This window comes from Morus notabilis, unplaced genomic scaffold (genome assembly GCF_000414095.1).
Source record: "Morus notabilis unplaced genomic scaffold, ASM41409v2 Scaffold6, whole genome shotgun sequence".
NCBI lineage: Eukaryota > Viridiplantae > Streptophyta > Magnoliopsida > Rosales > Moraceae > Morus > Morus notabilis.
Window position 1 is genome coordinate 61,493 of NW_010363960.1, and position 22,927 is coordinate 84,419.

A 22,927-nucleotide genomic window follows, 5' to 3' on the forward strand; every position below is an offset into this window, starting at 1 on the left:
CAATTATTACAGAGAAATCTAGACTAATTATTTACAAATGAAATATATATATATATATATATATACTGTATATATAAATTCAGGTGCTCATGGACCACACTACCTTGAATAGATCTCGACTTGATAATATTAGTTATTAGGATTAGTAAAATATAAGTACTGTAAAGGCAGGCCAACAAGCACATATATAAGAACACTTTTTCCAAGTTTCTGAAAGTTGTGTTCATATGATCACTTTATAAGGTGGTCCACTTCACACCAACAAAAAATTCCCAGCAATAAATCAATAGAACATCCTCTTCCTGTTCAGAATCTAGCTATCAGGATTTCCTTTTTATAACAACATGATATATAGTGGAATTACTTTACATCCACAACATATAGTAATTTCCACTCAGACCCTCTACCCTTGCGTATGGATAATTCAGAAAGCACTCTAGTTTTTGTTTATATTAGATCGACCTGAAACTCATCTAAAAATGCTTGATTTTGATGGCTTGAATTCTGTTTTCTTTCACAACAGAAAATTAGCTTTTACTTTGTAAAAGGCTGTAAAAACATCTTTATTATTTGAGTGCTTGGTTTGTATAGAATGAAATTAAGATTTCCGTATCAATCATTTAATTAGCAACACTTAAAATCTGTTAATTGTTCTTTTAATAGAATATTAGTTGTTTTAAAGGAAATATTAATTAAAGTATACGCAGACATATATATCTTCACGGCTTAGTTGCTCTATCAGTCTATTGATAAGAACCGTACACTTGACTAAAATATTAATTAAGTATAGATGATCAACAACAGCACTGTTATATATTAAGCATGATATATAGTACATATGCTCATAATACTAGTGTTATAACTTGATCTTGCACATATATACGTATGTACATGATAGATGTACATACATGAAAAAAGTAGTGCGCGTGCATGGGGAACACTGACTATGCTTTCCAAGATTGAAAACATGTACTAGCTATATCATATGTGCTTTGATTTATTCACTTTTGATATCTGCATATATATATATATATATACACGGTGTATATATCTAAGTGGGCGACTGCAGATTCTGCCTCCAAAATTGTCCAACAAAAATCATGTCTTATAATGCTTTTCTATCAGGAGAAACCATCTCTGGTTCTTCTTCTCGCCTTAGTCATGTTGAGCTAGAGGAACGAATACTAGTAACTAGCTAGTGTTCGAAATTTAGTACGTGTAAAAAGTGAAATCTACAATTGATTAAATCAAGAGTTAATGACTGAGTTAAGAGTCGTCGATTAAAGAGATCGACCCGCTGCGAGAATGAGAGCGTTAGTAAACGAGAAAATAGAGTAAAGCAATAAAAGAGACAATAATCTGTTGGACTCCGATGATTTTACTATGTATGCTAAATAGCATTACAATGAGTTAATGAGAGAAGAATGAGATGAGAAAGAGAGGGGAATAATGAAAAATACAACAAATAATGGGAAAATATGCTGGAAGTAAGTGTGAGTGCTTGAGGTGGTGATGAGCATGAATATCTACTCCTGAGGATGTCTGAATACCTTGTATTTATAGCTAATGAGGCTCCTCAATTGTTTCTCGTTTCTTCGGGCCATTTGACTTTCAATATGTGATCCTTGTTTCCTTTTTGGACGATATTTGATCTCCATTTAAGGATCACCTTCCCATTGACTGGTCAAATGCGGTTGGTTGCCCATTACAAGTTTATTCTCCTTCCGTATTATGCGGTTGCTAAGGATTTAGTTTTCTTATGTGAAAGGCGATCAAATACATCCAATGACGTGTTGCTTGCGGCCTAAGTCAACCGTTGACTTTTTTCCTCTTTGATTCCTCTAGCATGATTGGCTGATTCAGTTGTTAATTTCTCTTTTAGGAATGCATGGGGGATATTCTCTCATTGCTTGGCACCTAAAGTTGAGTATCAACTCGTGGGATCGAGCATTTTAGTTGTCTAATCGATGAGTCATTTTAGCCTGCCTGAGAAGTCGCGGTAACTCGTTTAGCGACTAACCAAAGTCTAAATTGTCACGTATATGATGAGAGATGGGGTGAAATCTGACCTCAACAATGCGAATTACAAGTCCTTATTCACTTTCTTTTCTTTTTCTTGCTGAGTACTTAATTAAGGTTCGTAATACTGTGTTTGTGTCACAACCACAATATTTAATTTACAAATACTTAATTACAAGATTCTGTGGTTGTATCACTTGTGTGGTTTTGCATTTATCTATTCTTTTAATTAGTAAATGACGACATATAATAACTGATATTAGGAATGATTCGTATTGTTTTGAAATTATCATTTATCTCAAGAAAGAATGTCCGAGGATTACTTAATTACGTTTGATGTTCATCATTTATCCTACTATAAAATCACACTTCAGAATTCAGATGGTTCAAGGTAATCGTTACCAAGCTTTACTGCTTTAAGAACCATCTATTATATTATATGATCTCTGAAGTCCACTTCTTGTTTCCTCGTCTAGTGAATCCATTTTAGCGCTTGGTAGCTTCTTAATTGAATGATGAAGATCATATTAATGTTGCTGTACTGCAACGTTGTGTACTTTATTAAGTGACATATCAGAATTTGTAAGACTAGGAAAGAGTAATGCTAGGAATATCAATTTCTTTATCAAGATTTGGCTTCTAAATATATATATGGTTGACGTGCTAATGTTTAATATTTGGTTTATTATATTTGAAAGAACCTGATTGGGCTCAAGTTTACTATTGGATCCGGCTCGATTAATCACAGGAAAGTGATTTAATTCAGTTTTGAAGTGATGATTTGAGTTTTTAATTCGAGTTGAGATGTGATTTTATGTGATAGTATTTTACTGTAATAAAAAACTTAGATATGACTGTTTTTAGAGCTTTTTACTGTAGCAAAACTCAAATTTTAAATTCAAATCAGTAAGATGAACGGGACCTACATAAAATACTTATTATTAAAGCTCTAATTTTAAAAATATTTGTTATCGTACAATATTACAAAAATACTAATTAAGGCATATAAATTTACCGGATATGCCTTTATGAATTATTTTAGAATATGTTTCTTATATGGTAATTTTTATTTTATGTAATTTGTTTGTTTCTTCTCGTAATATTTCACATATCTATTTTCTCTTTTAGCCCTAATTGATTGTCTGTAATTAATTATTTGATTTATTTTTATTATGGTAGTTTTTAATGTTGCATCTCTTCACACCCACAGGTTCAATGGATATGGGCTTTCTTTGGCACGTTTCCTTGCTTCAGATGCAAAACTGCCTCATCAAATTCTTTCTGGATTAGTTCAAAAACATGCAAGCGTGGTATGTCAATGCAAGTGCGTACATGTTGCCAGTAATCTCATGGTTCTTCAATTATCAGATCATAGGCAATTTTAGAAATTGCAACATCATTGGATCTCTCCTTCACACAGATCACGACGACGGAGGCCAAGGGATCGCCATGGGCATGGCCGCGAGGGAGAGATAGCGACGGTGGTCATATGCAAAAAGGGATTTGCAAAACTAAAGGGTTGTACAAATTCTTCTTCTTCTCCTTCTTTTTTTGATTTTTGGGTTTGTCATTTTTAATCATTTATGCCTGTGGTTTTTGTGTTTTTTTTTATATATTATACTTTCGTATTCCTTTTCATAATGATATTGTCATTAAGATAACGAAAATGCTGAGTGCTATTTTCTTATTTGTTATTTTGTTTGCTAGTGTGTAACATTTTTTTTTATCTTTTCCATAATTTTCTTATTCATTAACATAATGAAAATAGATAAAAATTGCAGACTCATACTTTCGTGCGTTTTGATTGTTGTAGATTGTTTGCAAACTTTATATTAATTATATTCTATGAGGACATCGTCAGTAACATAATGAAAATGCGCGAGGTTTTTCATTTGTTTTCGTTTGCTTATTTATGACTTGTTTTATATCTTTACCATAATTTTCTCATTCCTTAACATAATGAAGATAGATAGATTGCAGACTCATATTTTTGTGCATTTTGATTATTTTGAATTGCTTGCAAACTTTGTACTCATTTTCTTTTCATAATGATATTGTCATTAAGATAATGAAAATGTAATCAGACTTTTTTATTTGTTATTTTGTTTGCTTTGTCTATAGCTTGTTTTATATATTTACCGCCATAAGTTTCATCTTCTTTCACACAATGAAAATACATAAATTGCAAAATCATGTTTTTGTGAATTTTAATTGTTTCATTACTTACAAATTTTGTATTCATTGTTTTTAATAATGATATTGGTATTAAGATAATGAAAATGCGATAGGTTTTTCTTTTAAATTTTTTTGCATGTCTATAGCCTATTTTACATCTTTACCATAATTTCTCGTATAAATAAATGTTTTTATATGAGTTCATTTTAGTGTTTCTTCTTTATAGAAATTATGTTTCATTATGATCTTATCATAATTTTAGTGAGAATATGTATTAATTTTATACATTTTTGTGTTTTTTCGTCCACTCAAAAACAATTTTTTTCAGTGTCTGATTTTGCCCGAGTCATCTCAAACTTTACATTCATTCTTTTCATAATTCTGAAACCATTACAATAATGAAACGATTTATTATGTGTTCATGAATACGCGTATGTTAATTATTTAAAACTTGTTGCACTTTTTTTTTATTTTCAGTGTGTTTTAAAATGATATCATCATTAAACTTATGAAAATTTGTTTAATGTGTACATTTTCTGTGTTCCTTTGTATTATATATTATGTTTTATAATGATTTGACCATTAAATAATAAAATATTGTCTGATTTTTGGGTGGAGGGACTCAATTGGAGGAATTATCGAGATTACAAACTTTTAAGGCTAAGATTTTTAAAAATATTTGGTGGATTTTCCTTCTTTTTCATAAAAAACTTTTCCTTTTAAAAATAATTAGATTAGATTTTATTAATGCAATAATTTAACTTTTTATTTTAAACTTAGAATGTTTTATATTTAAATTGTGTTTCATTTTCTTTCTTATTTTGTAGTTTCATTATTTTTCTTTTTTTTATATAAGGATATAAATGTCTTTATATGTATAATAGAACATAGTTTTGTAAATAAACAATAAAGTAGTATTTTTTAAAACGAGAAACTGATAATCCTCGTTTATGTAAATAGTCCTTCAGTTTTTACTCTTTTTGGGCCTTTTCTTTCTAAATACACTTGAACCTAGCCCGAAAATCTTGGACAAGCGGAAAGATGAAACTGATAAAATCTCTTTTTTTTTTTTAATAAGCAGAAAATTTATTTAAAAAAAGGGGTGTTGTTATGGTAGAACTAAAAAAAATAAATGATTAGTAGACTTTATTTTTTAACAGTCAAATTTATATTAAAAATTATTGATTATTTATGTTTTTTTAATTTAATATAATTTTAATTAAATTTAACAGTTAAAAACTAATTTTATAGGATAAAATCTCTAAGAAAGGAAAAAAATTCTTACAAAAAACCTAAAAAAACTCAAATAGAAACCAAATAAAACAAAATTAAGTAACCTAAAAGAAAATTCTGATTTTTTCCTTTCAAAACTCTTCTCACTACCAACTCTGAGCTTATACCTTTCTTCTACAGATTCTTGTTAAATTTCTTAAGGAAAATAGCAGTACATCTGTCAATTTTTTTCAAAAACCCGAAGCAATAATTTCTCTCTTCCTGATAAGCATGAGATTATTGATCTTTAGTGCGTTTTAAGACTTGATTTTCAGAAATGTCATTATCCATTAGAGTTGTCCAAAGTTGTCTATACATTCCATTTGTACCTCGAGGACACCACTCGTCATTAGCCATTTTCCTCTGACCATAATTGTCACTCTTTGTGCTCTTTTTTCCCCCGTTTTTTCTTAGTAAACGGAGTAAAAACGCTAGCATCCACTAGATCAGCCCAACTTTTGGAAGCAACCTTGTTCAACTCAAGGAGCAAGGATCAAAGTTTGGTCTTTTTAACGGTCAAAGTGGAGTAAACTTTATATATATATATATATATATAAGTAAAACTTTGATATGAACCTCCTTTGATAAAATTACTGAAGTTGCGCTTAGTATGAGTTTAAATTTTTATTTTTTATTTTTTATTGATGTTCTTTTAATTAATATAGGATCCGTTTAGTTCATTAATTCGAATTGAGATGTGACTTTATGTGATGTCTTTTTATTGTAGTAAAAAAGTTAAATGTTACTGTATTTAAAAATTTTTTACTGTGATAAAACTTAAATCGGTGAAATGAAGAGTACATATAATCACTTGACGGAATAAAAGCTACAAATCCAGGCTATGTACTGAATATTTGTCTCCTTTCTCTATTTATAATTACAGTAAACAAACTAAAGAAAATCTAAAAGAAGTGGTATAATTTTCAAATAAACTTAGGCTCAGTTTATTTTATCGATTCGAGTTTTGTTATAGTAAAAAATTTTCAGAAACAGTCACATTTAATTTTTTTATTATAATAAAAAACTCTCATATAAAATCGCATCTCAACTCAAATTAAAAACTCAAATCAGCAAACTAAACCGACCTTTAAAATACTTGCGTAATGCAAAAAAATAAAATTTTAAAAAATATATAAGAAAATAATAAATAAAAATAAAGAAAACAATCACCCCTTTATCCTATCGGTTACAGTTAGTACCAGTACACAGAGCAGAGAGAGAGTCCCATATCCATGGCGAGAGCTTTTCTATCTCTTTCTTCAACCTCATATCTCACACCACCATCGCCCTCTCTTCAGATCCCTTCTTTCTCATTCAAGGTACTTCTATCTCTATCTCTCTCTCTCTCTCTCTCTTTCACTTCTATACAATTATCTATCAATTTTTCTTACAATCCTATGTTTTACAGGGAAATGTCACGAACTTGAAACCAAACCCATGTACTATTCTCTCTCCTAGGCTCGACCTCAAGAACTTAGGTAAAGAGAGAAGACATTCAATGGTGGTCGTGAACAAAGCGGCTCAGGCTCAGCAAGCCGCGGCTGCGCCGGAGAATGTCCGGTTCAGGCTCAACAACCTGGGCCCACAACCCGGGTCCAGGAAGAAGGGGAAGAGAAAGGGAAGGGGAATATCGGCCGGTCAAGGCAACAGCTGTGGATTCGGGATGAGGGGTCAGAAGTCCCGCTCCGGGCCCGGCGTCAGAAAAGGCTTCGAGGGTGGTCAGATGCCTCTTTACCGTCGGATTCCCAAATTGCGGGGAATCGCCGGAGGTATTTTGCCTCTTTTTTTTTTTTTTGGTTTCGTTTCGGTTTCGAATTTTATGCGCGGTATATGTTCGTGGAAATGCTTCACTGACTACCTTTTTTTTCGTGATTTGTGTTGTTGGTTTATTTTGGCAGTAACTGGAGTATCATAGAAAATTTTATATATGTGAAATTTTTATGTTTAAGTCACTATGACATATTCGTTCATGACATGCTTCTATTTTAGGCTTAGATTTGTGTTGTGTGGGAAAATATACACTGACACGTCAGACAGCAGTTATACTCTACATGGCCCTATGCTCCCTCCCCCCAATATTGTATAAGAGCCGAGTGCATAAAGGGGGTTAGACCGTCGACTCTATAAACAATTGAGGCTTGCGTAACTTGTTCGTCGAAGTACCGCGATAGGGTCGACGGAGAGAAATGCCACACTTGGCAAAGTATAGCGCAAGCGCAGAGGGCAGGACGCAAGCAACTGGCCCCGAATTCTAAGAAAGACCTCTGATGTGGCAAGCTGGAGATCCCAAGGTTGCGTCTAGGTTTGAAAAATGGCAGTTGCACAGGGAATGATTACAAACCTCTAAACCGCCTGAAACAGACCAATGAGAGTTACAGAGGGTCTGCAGAGCTGTAATAGGGGGACAAATTGATGAGTGAACAGTCTAAAAGAGACTGACAGGCTACAGTCTAAGTAAATGGGATGGTAGGCCACTTGAGTAAATGGGCCACTTGAGTAAATGGGTCACTTGAGATAATGGGCCACTCGAGAGGAACCGTCAAAAGGCCCCAAAGACAGCTCGTCCAAGGGGGATGTTAATGGGTAATCTGTAAGCTATAAAATGAGCAAAGTACAGTGAATGTAGCTCTTCTTTTATAAGGGTGAACCATTATAAAACTTCTGTACGTTTTTTACTTCCATTAAAACATAGAACCAAATACTCTTTACAAATAAGTCCGAAGCATAAACACGTACTTTAGAATATTCAATTAAATTAACGGTTTCCACCGGTATCCCGACGGACCACGAAGGGGTAATCCGGTAAAACCTCGTTGACGAAAATCAACTGTCAACAAATGGCGACTCCACTAGGGATCGAACTCAGAATCTCTGATTGCGGGTTTAGGACCTGAGACGACTAAAAAGTAATCAACGACCATGCCTACAAGAAGAAGTGACGTTGCAAATCAAAGTAACCAAATGGAGGAAAACACCACGCATCCAACCAACAGTGGAAGTGGAGGAGGTTGGCCCGACCAGGGGAATCAACCCTCGGTAAGGGATGAAGCCCCACCTCCGGATATGCCGCAGCTTGACCCGGTACAGATGCAGGCCCAGCTGAATGCTCTAACTGACCTGGTTCGAGGGTTGATGACCGCCTTCGAGCGAATGGACGGGTGAAACTCCATGCCTCTTCTGGAGGACGCCCTGAGACCACCGGGAGTCGCCGTGGCTGGGAACCAGAATCCTGATGACTAACAAGGTGTCCTGGAAGGGATCGGGGAGAGTGAAAATGTCAGAGGAGATAACCCGATGCCTCGACCGTCCAAGTCCCTTGGCAGCCGACAAAGGGCTGCCAGGCGACGAGCCGAGGGGAAAAGAGCAGTCGTGGGTTTGGAGAACCCTAAAGCGCCATCTCGAAATGCGGGTAAGAATCTCTCGGAAGATTCGGGGTCGGTGCAAGAAGGCGGAGACTTAAGGAATATGCTGGATGCCAGAAAGGCAAGAGCCTCAAAAGGGATCAGCTCTGCAATTTCAACGGAGAAGGCAAGAGCCATCATGGAACGCATGACGAGCTTAGAAGAAAAGTTCATAGGTGACGTCGCCAGTTTAAAGGACGTCAAAAGCCAGGTGACCCACCTGCAAAAGAACCTAGGACAGGTGGCGGAGGTGGTTAATATCGACATCACTCCCAGTCGAACTCATGACCACCCCTTTACCGCAGAAATCATTGCGCCGCCTCTCCCTGACAAATACAGGTCCCCGTCGATCCCACCATATGATGGCAGAGGGGACCCCGACGACCACCTGGAGATGTATACGGGACACATGCTTCTGTAGGTATGCTGAGAAAATAATGTGCCGAGCGTTCCGGAACCACTTAACGGACTCTGCCCGAAGATGGTTCCGGACACTCAAGCCAGATTCCATCTCCAGTTGGGAGGAATTGAAGGGGGCCTTCTCCCTCCAATTCATCGGGGTAAAAAGTATATCCCGCTGAAGCAAAACCTAACGACGGTGTACCAAAAACCAAACGAGTCGTTGACAGAATGATTGGCAAGGTACGGAGAAGCCGTTGCCGCCACAACGGATGTAACCGACAGGGAGGCCCTGATGGAGACTTTGTCCAACATGAAAAAGATCACACCGTTCAAGCGAAATCTGAACCGAAAGCCACCGTCCACCTACAAAGAATTCCTAGCCCGGGCACAGGGGTATATCAACGCCGAAGAAGCTGACACCAACGACCCGGAACACCGATCCAATAAGAACAAAGGGACTGAACATGCTTTGACCTCAGGAAAACAAGAAAACCGAAAACGGCGAGGTGGAGACAAACAGGTCGCATCGGCGTCAAATCTGCCAGAAAAGAAGAAGCCCAGGCAAGAGAAAAATCGAAAGCCTCGGCCGTTCCAACGGTATGATTCCTACCACGAGTTGACCGTAGGAGTTGAAGAAGTGTTCAATTAGGTCGGCCGAGGAAACCTGTTACGCCGACCAGAACTTATGATGTCGGACCCAACTGAAGGAGTCAAAACAAATACTGCAGGTTTCACGGCGATGTCGACCACAACACCAACGACTGCGCCGACCTGAAGAATGAGATCAAAAGGTTAATCCACGAGGGAAGGTGGTAGGAATTTAAAGCCAATAGTCTCGGCCACAGTCACAGAAATGACGGTCGGCCCGGGGAGGATAATAGACGTAAGAGAGGCCACAGTCACAGAAATGACGGTCGGCCCGGGGAGGATAATAGACGTAAAGAGGACCGTGAGCCAGTCGGTGTCATAAGGACCATACATGGCGGACCATACCTTGGGGGAGACTCGAGGAGATCCCAGAAGAGTTACGCCTATGAGGCGATACAGGTGTACCAGGAGAGGTTTTGGAACCTCTCAACCACCAAACCATCTAAGACGACAAAATTTAGCGGTACTGAAATGGCATTCACCAAGAAAGATGTTAATTGTGTCTATTTCTCACATAACGATGCCTTGGTGGTAGAGGCAGTGATCGGAAACCATACCGTATGCAGAATCCTTGTAGACAATGGAAGCTCAGTGGACATCATGTACTCCGATTGCTTGGAAAAAATGGGGATTTCAAAAGAGCAACTAGAGAAAACGTCCTGGCCATTATACAGGTTCACAAGGAACTCAGTCATCCCCCAAAGGACGATTCGGCTGCCTATAACCACATGAGAGAAGCCTAGGCAAGCAACTATAATGACAAATTTTGTAGTAATTAAAGGGGGCTCACAGTATCATGCCGTAGTAAGGAGGCCGACCCTTCAGGCACTGAGAGCAATAACATCCGTCTACCATCAAAATGTCAAGTTTTCAACCCCGAATGGCATATGAGAAATGAAGAGCAACCAATACGAGTTCAAGGTAGCATATTCTGACGCCATACGCGAGTACGATCAACTGGGGAAACAAGAAACTAGGATTGTACATCAATCGAAGAAGAAATTACATGGTCCCAACCAATCGAGCAGTTGGTGGAAGTCCAGGTGGATCATGAGGAGCCGACGAGAGTACTGAAGATAGGCTCGGATTTACCTCCGGCGCTAAGAATCGAGGTCGAAGATTGCCTGAAGAAAAATCTGGATGTGTTCGCCTGGACACACGCAGACATGGAAGGTATCGACTCCTAAGTCATGTGTCACGCTCTGAAAATCGACCCCTCTTATCCCCCTAAACGCCAAATACGTCGACCGATGAATCCAGAGATGTACGAGGCATTAAAGGAAGAAGTCGACAAACTCATTGGCAACGGCTTCATCAGAGAGGCTCACTATCCTAGATGGGTTTCAAACTCTGTCCTGGTAATCCAGCCTAACGGGAAGTGGAGAACATGTGTCAACTTTAGCGACCTCAACAAGGCATGCCCAAAAGACGGTTTTCTGCTCCCCTGACTAGATTAGATGGTCGACGCCACTGCCGGACACGAACTGTTGAGTTTCATGGATGCCTACTTTGTATATAATCAAATTATCATGCATCCATCCGATGAAGAGCACACATCATTCATAACAGATAGGGGCCTCTATTGTTATAAGGTGATACCCTTTGGTTTGAAGAATGTAGGAGCGACGTACCAGAGACTGGTAAACAAGATATTTGCCAAACAAATCGGAAAGACCATGGAGGTGTATGTTGATGACATGCTAGTAAAGAGCACGAAGGCAAGACAGCACGTCACACATATAAGAGAAATGTTTGGTGTACTAAGAAAATATCACATGAAGCTAAATCCCCTAAAATGCGCCTTTGGGGTTGGATTAGGAAAGTTTCTTGGATTCATGGTTAGTAACAGAGAAATAGAGGCTAATCCTGAAAAGATAAAAGCCTTGCAGGACATGAAGTCTCCCACAAAATCAAAAGAGGTCCAAAGATTAACGGGATATATCGCTGCCCATATCAAAGGCAACGGACAAGTGTGTTCCTTTCTTCGACACTTTAAAATGGAGTAAGCATTTCGAGTGGATGCCGCAATGCGAGGAGATTTTTCAAATGCTGAAGGAGCACTTGGGCAGGCCTCTTATCTTGTCACAACCCATACCGGGCGAGGGACTAAGCCTATATCTCTCCGTGCCAAAACATGCCGTAAGTTCTATGTTAATTAGAGAAGAAATGATCCAACTATCGGTTTACTACGTAAGTAAGAGGCTCCTGGACGCCGAGTCAAAATACACCAAGATGGAGCAGCTAGCTCTCGCCTTAATGATAGTCTCGAGAAAACTTCGGCACTATTTTCAGGCTCACACAATACGGGTTCTGACAAACCACCCGATAAGGCAAACACTTCAGAAGCCTGAAACCTCCGGTCGACTCTTGAAATGGTCGATAAAATTAGGCCAATTCGACATTAAATACGTGCCAAGGACAGCAATCAAATGACAGGCGTTGGCAGATTTCGTGGCAGAAGTTTCCCACAGGCCAGCAATAGCAGGGGATGAAGGGATTAAAGAAATATTGGAAACTCTACGTAGATGGGGCATCGAATGAAACTGTGTCGGGAGCATGCATCATGCTAATAAGCCCAGAAGGCCACAAAATCACTTCGGCGGTACGATTCAAATTCAAAGCATCAAACAATGAAGCAGAATACGAGACGCTGATTGCAGGATTGCGGTTAGCAAGCCACTTGAAGATTAAAAGACTTGGCATTTTTAGTGACTCTCAGTTAGTGGTCGGGCAAGTGAAGGAGGAGTATCAAGCACGCGGTGAAAGGATGAGGACATACTTGAGAAAGGCAAAGGAAGAACTTACCAAGTTCAAACGCTATGATATATTGCAAGTACCAAGAGCCGAGAACACAAACGCCGATGCCTTGGCCAAACTGGCATCCTCAAAGGATTCGGATATGCTAGGAGTCGTCCCCATCGAAGAACTAGCCTATAAGGGTTCAAATGTACACAAAGCAAGTCTTTTTAACCTTCTGAATGTCTACTTCAAGCCTAAAGCACATGATCCAACAGTTACCAAGTAAGAAAAAGCAGGGGATAGAGGGACTTACCATGAACTTGAGAAATGGCGAAATCTGGAAGCTTAACTCGAAAGAACTTTGCGAAACACCGAAGGGAACGAGAAAGGTGGGGTATGGAGGATTCTAGAAAAATTTGGGCAGAGTAACAGCAGTTATCAGAAGTTTGGACAGAGATGGTCTTGGTTTGAAGCAGACTTTTAAAGGAAAACGAGCCCTCGACCCCTGGCCGTTGGATAGAATCCCAGTGAATCCAATGGCGAGGGCAACCGGTCAAAATCGAACGGTAGTAACAAATGCGGGAAGCTAAAAAGACGCGATCCAACGGCTCAGATCCATCCATTTAAATGAAGGCTCACGTCAATATGGTAATTGAACCGACGCGACATTTGCACTTCTCGAGGGATTTTCGAAGCACCAGAGCCATCATTGCGAGGGAGGCTCGGAGTTAGGCTCCCACGCTCGAAGCAGACAAGCAAACTGCCAGAACGAATCCCAGACCTAGCTCGAGGCAATTCAAAGAGAAACCTCGACTTGGAGGACAGTTGTTGTGTGGGAAAATATACAATGACACGTCGGACAACGGCTATGCTCCACATGGCCCCATGCTCGCCACGTCACATAGCCATCGACGCCTGAAATTAATTCCCCCCCCCCATATTGTATAAGAGCCGAGTGCATAAGGGGGGTTAGACCATCGACCCTATAAACAGTCGAGGCCTGCGTAACTTGTTCGTCGAAGTACCACGATAGGGTCGACAGAGAGAAAGGCCACACTTGGCAAAGTATAGCGCAGGCGCAGAGGGCAGGACGCAAGCAACTGGGCCCGAATTCCAAGAAAGACCTCTGAGGTGGCAAGATGGAGATCCCAAAGTTGCGTCTGGGTTTGGAATGGAATGATTACAAACCCCTAAACCGCTTGGAACGGACCAATGGGAGTTATAGAGGATCTGCAGAGCCGTAATATGGGGACAAATTGCATGAGTGAACAGTCCAAAAGGGACTGACAGGCTACAGTCTAGGTAAGTGGGATGGTAGACCACTTGAGAGGATGGGCCACTCAAGAGGAACCATCAAAAGGCCCCAAAGACAGCTCGTCCAAGGGGGATGTTAATGGGTAATCTGTAAGCTATAAAAGAGGCAAAGCCCCAGAGAGAGAGGATTTTTTATGTAACCGGTGTAGAATAGAAAAGAAATACAATATAGTGGATGTAACTCTTCTTTCATAAGGGTGAACCACTTTAAAACTTCTGTGCGTTTTTTACTTCCGTTAAAACATAGAACCAAATGCTCTTCACAAATACGTCCAAAGCATAAACACAGATTTTAGAATATTCAGTTAAATTAACGGTTTCAACCGGTATCCCGACGGACCACGGAGCGGTAATCCGGTAAAATCTCGTTGACGAAAATCAACCGTCAACAATTTGTATTACGTCTTATGTGACTTTTCTTGATTAGCTCCTTCCGAGACGTGCCCTAGGTTGCACCAAGGTGTAATGATTAACTATTAACTGTTGAGTTCGGAACATCAATGAGGCGAGAAAATAACAAATTTGGAAATTGAGAGATCATTTGTTGTGAAATTCAAAAGGTTTCTTTTCATACTTTGAATCGCAATTCAACCTTTTTGTTAAGTGTTTTTTCTTACAAAAATTTGAATTTCAACTAAACCCGTGAAAATAACGAGGCCTTACATAATTCAAATTAGGCATACTCCCTGAAAGTAGTTGTCATTGAAAGAAAGTTAGTATATGGCATTGAAATGGATACTTTTATGGTAGGAAAAAGAAAGAAATTATCCACAGCTATTTCCTTTAAGCATGTGTCTTTGTGCACTATTTGACTTTACACGAGGTCAAGTTGTCGACTCATTTTGTGTTACCTCACTTCTGAGAGAGATTATATAGTTTAGGATTCTTAAGACAGATACCAGTTTGAGGGCAGACACAATTTTGTCAGGCATCACAATCCATAGACCATTATTACCATTCTTTTACGTTTCTAGTTGTAGATGCTGGTCCAAGTCATCTAGTTGTGTGGTTCAGTGAGGTGATCAAACAGCCTTAGGAGAACTCAAGGCCATAAGGAAGATTGTTGAAAATTTTTCATTCTACAGTTGTGGTGAACACGGGAAAGAAGAAGAAAAAGAAAACGAAAGAAGCCAAGTCTGTTGCTTTCCCTTGAGATCAAACGTCGGATTCTTGTCCTTTTTATTTTCATGTGACAATGGTCTGAATCTTGTGTGAGCGAATGGATGTTAGGTCTAGTGCAATTTTATGCAGGCTTCTAATCACTTAAACTGAAGCTTGTGTTTCCCTTCTCTTTCTTACAAGGCATGCATGCGGGGTTACCTAAATATGTCCCTGTGAACTTGAAAGACATAGAAGCTGCTGGATTTCAAGAAGGTGATGAGGTATCACTTGAAACTTTAAAGAACAAAGGGTTAATCAACCCATCAGGAAGAGAAAGGAGACTCCCATTGAAGGTAAGTGATAACTAAATCTGTCTCGTTGATCTAGTGGATAAGGTCAGTCCTTTTGAATCTGGGTTTAATTTTCTAGGTCAATACCTTAAAATTCCTTTCTAAGTTAGCCGATGGAAGTAGTACGGACTTTTACTTTATTAAGCAATTAATAACGAAAATTATTGGATTGAACCATACAATAATTCTAGAGCATAAGAATCTTCTTACTATGAGTACGATGAAATTAAGTTTCTACTGTATTAAAACTCCATTCACTTTCTGTTATTAACTGAAAATTTGAACTATATGTCTTGTTGAATCCAACTTGGGAAAATCTTGAGCATGAGTCAATCTATAAACCACCTGTTTGGCTGAGATATGCTTCTTGTTTTACTGGCTCAAGATACTCGGTGATGGGGAGCTAAGCGTGAAGCTGAACATCAAGGCTCGTGCCTTCTCAACATCCGCAAAGGAGAAGCTTGAGTCTGCTGGCTGTTCCCTTACAGTACTACCTGGACGGAAGAAGTGGGTAAAGCCATCCGTTGCTAAGAACCTCGCTCGTGCAGAAGAATACTTCGCCAAGAAAAGAGCCGCCGCCGCCGCCGCCGATACAACTGAAGCAGCTTAAGCTTGAACATTCACTGTTGGCTAGTCAAAAGTATCAACTAGTGACACATTTGAGGATGTTTAAGCATTTTCCTGCTTTATGTTGTTTTCATTCTTTCCCGGTTTCTTGGAGCACTAACAATTGTATCTATCCTTTTTAGAATTAAAAATTGGTATTGTTCCAAGTAGCATCTTCAATTTTTCTACAACTTGGAAGTTTCTTTCTCTCTTACCAGCTTATCAGGACTCGCGGATCCTGCCGGTAAACTAGTTCAAACGGGCCCTAACATTGTAATAAAAACAAATTCAAATATAGAGATACGTGTGTGTGTGTGTGTGTATCCGTAGTTTCTTATAACAAAGCAAGTTCTAGCATAAATATTAAATTTTTGAACTTTCAAAACCGGGTCATCAACTAGCATTTGGATGTAAAATTTCGTTACTTTTAGTGCTAAAAAAATGTACCTCATTTCCCTACTTGGAAGCATTCAAACTCTTTGGTATTTTTCAATTAACTAGAGATCAATGCTGGCTATAGACTATAATGGTCAATATTAACTGATTAAGATGGATTTCTGTCACATCAACCTCGCTTTCCAACTTGTTATTATCGATAAGGTTGGACTCATTCTTGCTAATTGCAAAATGTTTACATTGAACTTGTACAAATAAAGCATGTGCATATTAACACACGTTGCTAAGTGACGCAACATCTTAACAGTCAAAAGCCAATTATTTTATTATTTAATGTGATAAATCATAAATGTACACCAAGACGCTCCAGTTTGACAAAATGATGAGAAAAAGGAAAAAGGACTATGGCGCATGAAAATTACTCTCATTATGTCCAATGATTTGGATTTAAAAAAATAAAATAAAATAAAGTGGTAGATAGTAAGTGAATTGTCATACGGACCTATTTGAAAGACTTGGGTGGAGGAATATTTTTGGGATTGTTATTTGTGCTTAAGACAAAAGCATGTAAGATAATGGTTGTCATACGAATCAAAGATTTGCTTTTTTGTTAAGATTGCAAAGGGCCTAACCTTTGATAGTGAAATCACTTCCAAAACAAAAGACAAAACCAAAACAGAAACAAGAGATAATAATGAAAGATGAAAACCATTAGGAAGAGTTTGTCCCCCTACTAAAGAGTATTTTAATCTCCTAATCAGTTAACTTGAGCAATTAACAGTGCCATAACCCCTTTAAGAACGAAAGACATTTCGGGTGTATTTTGAGTTGACTTTTACTTATTTTTTAAAACGTTTTTGCATATATTTTGAGACAAGCAAATAAAAACGGTCTGTTAACCATATTTGTTTAGTAAATATTTTGAAAACGAAAATGAAAACAAAAAACAATGAAAATGATTTTTGTGAAGGAATTAGAAAACGATTGAAAGTTGTTTTACCTTTTCTATTGTTATTTTCTAGTACTTATCAACACTGTTATAATATATTAATTAATAATTATAACCAAACTAATTTCACATTTTTATTATACTCAAAATAATCTCTTAAAAAACCAATCAAACGCAATTTCAGAATCAGTGTCAGAATGATTCTCAAAACAATCTCATTTTTACTTTTATATTGAAAACAAAATTATTTTGAAAACTTTACCAAACTGGCCTTTACTCTATTTTTATTGAATTGGTGGAGCCGGTTTGAGTATTGTTATTGGTACTGCATACTTATAAGGTTAAATTTTATCAAAATCACATTAAAATAAAAATAATAAAAATATAATTTTTTTTAATACATTGAGTCTTAAGTTCAAGCACAAAGAGACGCAATTTAAATATACACAAAGAGACGCAATTTAAATATATATATACATGTATGTATGTATAACAAGAGGGGTATATGAGTTGCTTTCAATGTAGTCTTTTTTTTTCGAGCTTGAATGTATTTAAGTCTTAAGTTGATGTAATAAAAAAAGAATACATATATAATAAGAAACCATGATAGCTTATTTTGGATATATTACTACACAAGGTTTCTTTATAAAAGATGAACCTTGTTTTACCCCAAAAAAAAAAAAAAAAAGTTTCTCGATAGAATTATGGCTTAAAAAGAAATAGATGGCAATTAACTTATTTTGTCCTATAGTTGTTAAAGAAGTTGGAATGATCAAATCCAACAAAATTTTTCACATATTGTTCTGGCTAATTTTATTCCCTAGACATAGTTACCTTGGAAATTTACAACGGATGAATGAAAATAATAATAATAATAATAATATTGGTATTTGACAGTTGACATACATGTGCAATGTTACGCAGTTTTCAAATTATAGGTATGAACGTTGACAAATTCACAATTTTCCTAAACGACCTCTTTTGGGTTACAGATCAAGACTTTAATTTAACCCTACTTCTTAGTAAATAAAGTAAGGATAAGATTGGAAAAGAAAAAATTTGGGACCCGTGTATGTGTGAAATATAAGCAATAATAAATTGGCCACGCGTCTTTATTGTTTTTTGAGAAAACAATCTTAAAAAACTGCCGATATTTATGCTCTTATTGTGTACAGACTCGCGTGCGAGAGAAATTTAGGAAAATTATTAATTTATACTCGACTTTTGCGGATTGCTAACCAAACTTTGCAAAATACAAATCCAAATTTATTCATATTTAGGATTTAAGTTACACTATTTTATTTTGAACAATGCTATACGATAATAATAATATATAATACTATCTACTAATAAAAAGTGAGTCTTATAATATATGATTTGTAAGTTAGACTCACTTATCATTATTATCAGTGTTTAACACTAACGGTGCTTCTAAACAATTTTTTTTTTGTTAGGTTATTCTGTTATCAGGCTTACAAGTTACAAGTTAAGGGCTATATACTTTATTAGACTCTGATTTTGTGTTAGGACTGTCTCGCATTTATATAATCAGGGATCCACGTGGGTCCCACGTGATTGAATGGTTGGGAGCATGTTTAAATTAACATAATCACACGTAATGATACAAATTATTTTGTCCAAAACTAAAAAAAATAAAATTAAAAATGGGTAGGCCAAGAAATATTAACCAATTGAAAATTTTTGATACGGTCAACATTATCTAATAGAAATGTTCGAGGTTTAGCCTTGTTTTTTACGAAAAATAATACAAGTTTCCTCACTCTTAACCTCTAATATTCCTTTTTCAAAAAAAAAAAAAAGAAAAAACCTCTAATATTCCTTATATATTGCCTCACTCAAGAATCAACATCCACTTAAAACTGGTTGAACAGGACGTAGAAATAGAGAATAGTTACTGTTGAAATGGTATATCGCAAATCCATTAATTGGACGACAAGTCAACATAAATTTAAGGATAAATTTTATTTTTACCTGAATTATAATCTGTTACTTTACCGCCTGAATTATAGTTATACTCTCATTTTATATTTTAAATTTTAAAAAATAATTTACACACTTTTTAAATTTTAAAATGTTAGGAAGAATATCCCTTTCCTTAAATGTTGATGTGACACTAAATTAAAAACTATAAATTTGAATTTCATTTATTTTATTAATTTAAATTTTTAATTTTAATTTTATTATAATTAAAAATTCTCAAAAAATTATATTTAATTTTTTTTATTATAGTTAAAAATTTTCACATAAAATTATATCTCAATTTAAATTAAAAAATAGACCTTAATTAACTTTATAATTTCAAATATTATAGAAATTTTAATTAAAACAGAAATTTCCTTTTAAAAAACGAGAAATAATCTATACTAGATTGAAAATATTCAATGAGATATCAACACGACAAATAAATACTCAGATTCAACCTAAACATCATATATCAATAGGCACAAATCCTGTACTCAGATTCAAACTTATATTCAAAAAATAAGAACAATTTCCTCCCCTGCAACTGCAATTACAAATCAATCTCTAATGAATCAGATCCAAAAAAAAAAAAAAAAAAGCTCTAATAGGAAAAATAAAGACAAAACCAAATCAAAACATGAAATCAAACCCAAATCAACATAATTACAATCAAACCCATATCAAAACAAGAAATCAAACCCAAATCAACATACTTACAATCGAAAACAAACTCAAATCAAAATTCTCTCTCGCTCTCTCTTTATTATCTTCTCTCCTAATGCAAACACATATCCGAAATATCTTTTGGATTGCAAACCCAAACCCAATCCAGATGAAAAATATATACATATATTGGAAATAGACTCATTAAGAGGCTCAATGAGCCGAAAGCAAATCCAACCCCATAAGGGGAGAAATACATAATGGAAGTGACTATGGCAAACAATATTTGCAAAGCAACGCTTGCCCAACTCTACCACACCCAGATCTGGCGAGCCAAACTACGCCAGGCCCGAATCTAGTGAGCCCAACTCCGTTTTGCCAAGATCCGGCGAGCCAACTCCGCCATGCCTGAATCCAACGAGCCCAACTACACCACGAACAGATCCGGGCGAGCCATGCTCTGCAGTTCCGAGATCCGGCGAGCATAGCTCCCCACGCACCCAGTTCTAGCGCGATTCACAACCCATTGTTCCGCTTGGTGTGATGTCATCCCATCCCTCGCAGGGTTAGGCGGTCGTGCGGGTGGGGGGTGGGTCGCCGGTGGTGGGGGAGGGAGCAAGTTGGCGACGGTGGAATGGAAATTGTGGTGACGACGGAATGGGAATGGGAATGGGAAGGGGAAGGGTAAAAAATGTAGGCCCGTTCACGTTGATTTGAGTTTAGAATTCAAGTTTTACTACTGTAAAAAGTTCTAAAAAATAATTACATTTAATTTTTTTATTATAATAAAAAGCACTTATATAAAATTATATCTCAACTCAAATCAGAGAACTAAACAGACTCATACTTTTTTTTAGTTAAAGGAAATTTCTTTTTTAATTAAAATTTCTCTAATAATAAAAATTATAAACTTAATTAAGTTTATAGTCTCTAATTTAGTGCCACGTCAACTTTTAACTATAAATATGACGGGTATCCTTATTAACATTTTAAAGTTTGAGGGATGTACAGACCATTTTAAGTTTAAGGAGTAAAATGATACAGTGATTATTATATTAAGGTAAAAATAAAATTTATTTTTATTTAAATGGCAACGAAAAGAAGACGGAAGGGTTATTCTTATTAACATTTTAAAGTTCGAAGATGTAAAGACCATTTTAAGTTTAAGGAGTAAAATAACAGAGTAACTATAATTCGGGGTAAAAATAAAATTTATCTTTATTTAAATGGCAACGAAAAGAAAGCCTAAATGTTAGAAGGTGTAAATGAAATATTTTAAAATATTCTACATAAAATCCGTAAGAAAAATTTAGGGGTTGCAAAACAAGAAAATAAAAGGCCAATGTAATATAATTTTTTAAGAAGGGATAATATCTAAAATACACATTGTGTTTTGTCAATATACCAATTCATCCCTCTTATTAGGTAAATAGGTATTTATAAAATTAAAAAAGAAACCCGAAAAACCCAAAAGAAACCCTGAAGCAATTAAATTTTTTTAAATATAAAGTTATCCTTTCTAGTCTTTATTAAATACCGTTTAAACATTGTTAAACTAAAATTTTAAATAAAATCAACCATAAAAGTGAAATACTCTTAAAATAATTAAAATATTTCTTTGATTAGAATATTTATTTGAACGTTTTAAAATTTTTATTTTTTAACTTTTTAGTTAAATCATATCTAAAATAACATTTAATATAAATTGGAAAGGACAATCACGGTGTATCATGGTGTTTTCAAAAATTTAACTGCTTCAGGGGGTGTTTTAGGCCTCTTTTTATAAACACAATGGGTGTCTTGGGTATTGTATAATAAAAAGAGTGAAAGAGGTATTTTGACAAAACACGTGAGATATTTTATGTATTTTTACTTTTTTAAAAAGCACAAAGGAGTCACTTTGGTGGAGTTTGGCTTATGGCTTAAAATATTTAGTGTATTAATAGGGTATTAAAATAATAAATATAAATTGTACAATTATTTAAAATATAAAAATAAATTGTTAAAAAAGTAAATAAAATAAATAAAAATAAAAATAGTGTTAAATATTAAAATATATTATTAATTTACTAGACATATAAAGTACATATTTATTTTATTAAAGTTAATAATAATTAGGTTGATATTGTAAATTACACAAATAAAATAATAAATATGTGTTGTAATTATTATTTTTTGAATTTCATTTTTAATTTTACAATAACAAGTAAAATAGGAGTATGATAGTAATTTAATGTTAATATTAAGAACGAAAGTCTTAATCTTAAAGGGGGGCATGGGAGTGTTAATCTCATCCCTCAATCCCAAATTTGAGTGAGGCCCACAAATCTCACTCTCATTACAAGATAAAAAAGAGCAAGTAAACATGAGATTGACTCTCATTTCTCACTCTCATTCCTCATTTCTAATAAGTAAACATGTCACCGATGTTAAAACCCAAATCCTCGTAAGCATTGAAATGGTTCAAAAACCAATAACCTCATTTTTTATTTTCTCATGGTTCAACACACATCTAACACATGGTTGTAATTGACTACATTACATCACCAATAAGTTTCTGCCAATGGATTCTCTCACAAGCATAATTAAGGCTCGTTTAATTCATGAATTCAAACTAGTAATTTTGATATTGCATTTAAATGTTGTGAGAGAATTTATTAGCAAAAACTTATTAAATTCAATTTTTTTAGGAGAAAATACTATAATAGAATTAAAATTATAAATTTGAACCCATAAACTAAACGGAGTCCTGATTCTATTCCATTTGTTTGCATAAGTAATCTATACACGTTAAAAGTAAACTCCAAAATGGTATTTTCTTGATTTATTTACTGTATGTAAAATAGAATATAAGTTATTTTCTTTTTCATTGAAAATTTATTGGCCGGCTTTCAAAAGAAATTATTGGC

At 35.8% G+C, this 22,927-nt stretch overlaps 1 protein-coding gene across 1 annotated transcript; it reads left to right on the forward strand.

The window, feature by feature from the left end:
- The first annotated feature begins 6,629 nt into the window (after positions 1-6,629).
- On the forward strand, positions 6,630-16,326 carry LOC21397775 (50S ribosomal protein L15, chloroplastic). The gene is made up of 4 exons (XM_024170340.1): positions 6,630-6,785; positions 6,875-7,235; positions 15,273-15,424; positions 15,807-16,326. Exons 1-4 carry the CDS (start codon positions 6,699-6,701, stop codon positions 16,029-16,031), a joined length of 825 nt encoding a protein of 274 aa, XP_024026108.1. The 5' UTR covers positions 6,630-6,698; the 3' UTR covers positions 16,032-16,326.
- The last annotated feature ends 6,601 nt before the right edge of the window (positions 16,327-22,927 follow it).

Coding starts and splice junctions, on each gene's coding strand:
- LOC21397775 (XM_024170340.1), top strand. CDS start 6,699: ATGGCGAGAGCTTTTCTATCTCTTTCTTCAACCTCATATCTCACACCA. Junction 6,786..6,874: donor TCCCTTCTTTCTCATTCAAG/GTACTTCTATCT, acceptor TATGTTTTACAG/GGAAATGTCACGAACTTGAA. Junction 15,425..15,806: donor AAAGGAGACTCCCATTGAAG/GTAAGTGATAAC, acceptor TACTGGCTCAAG/ATACTCGGTGATGGGGAGCT.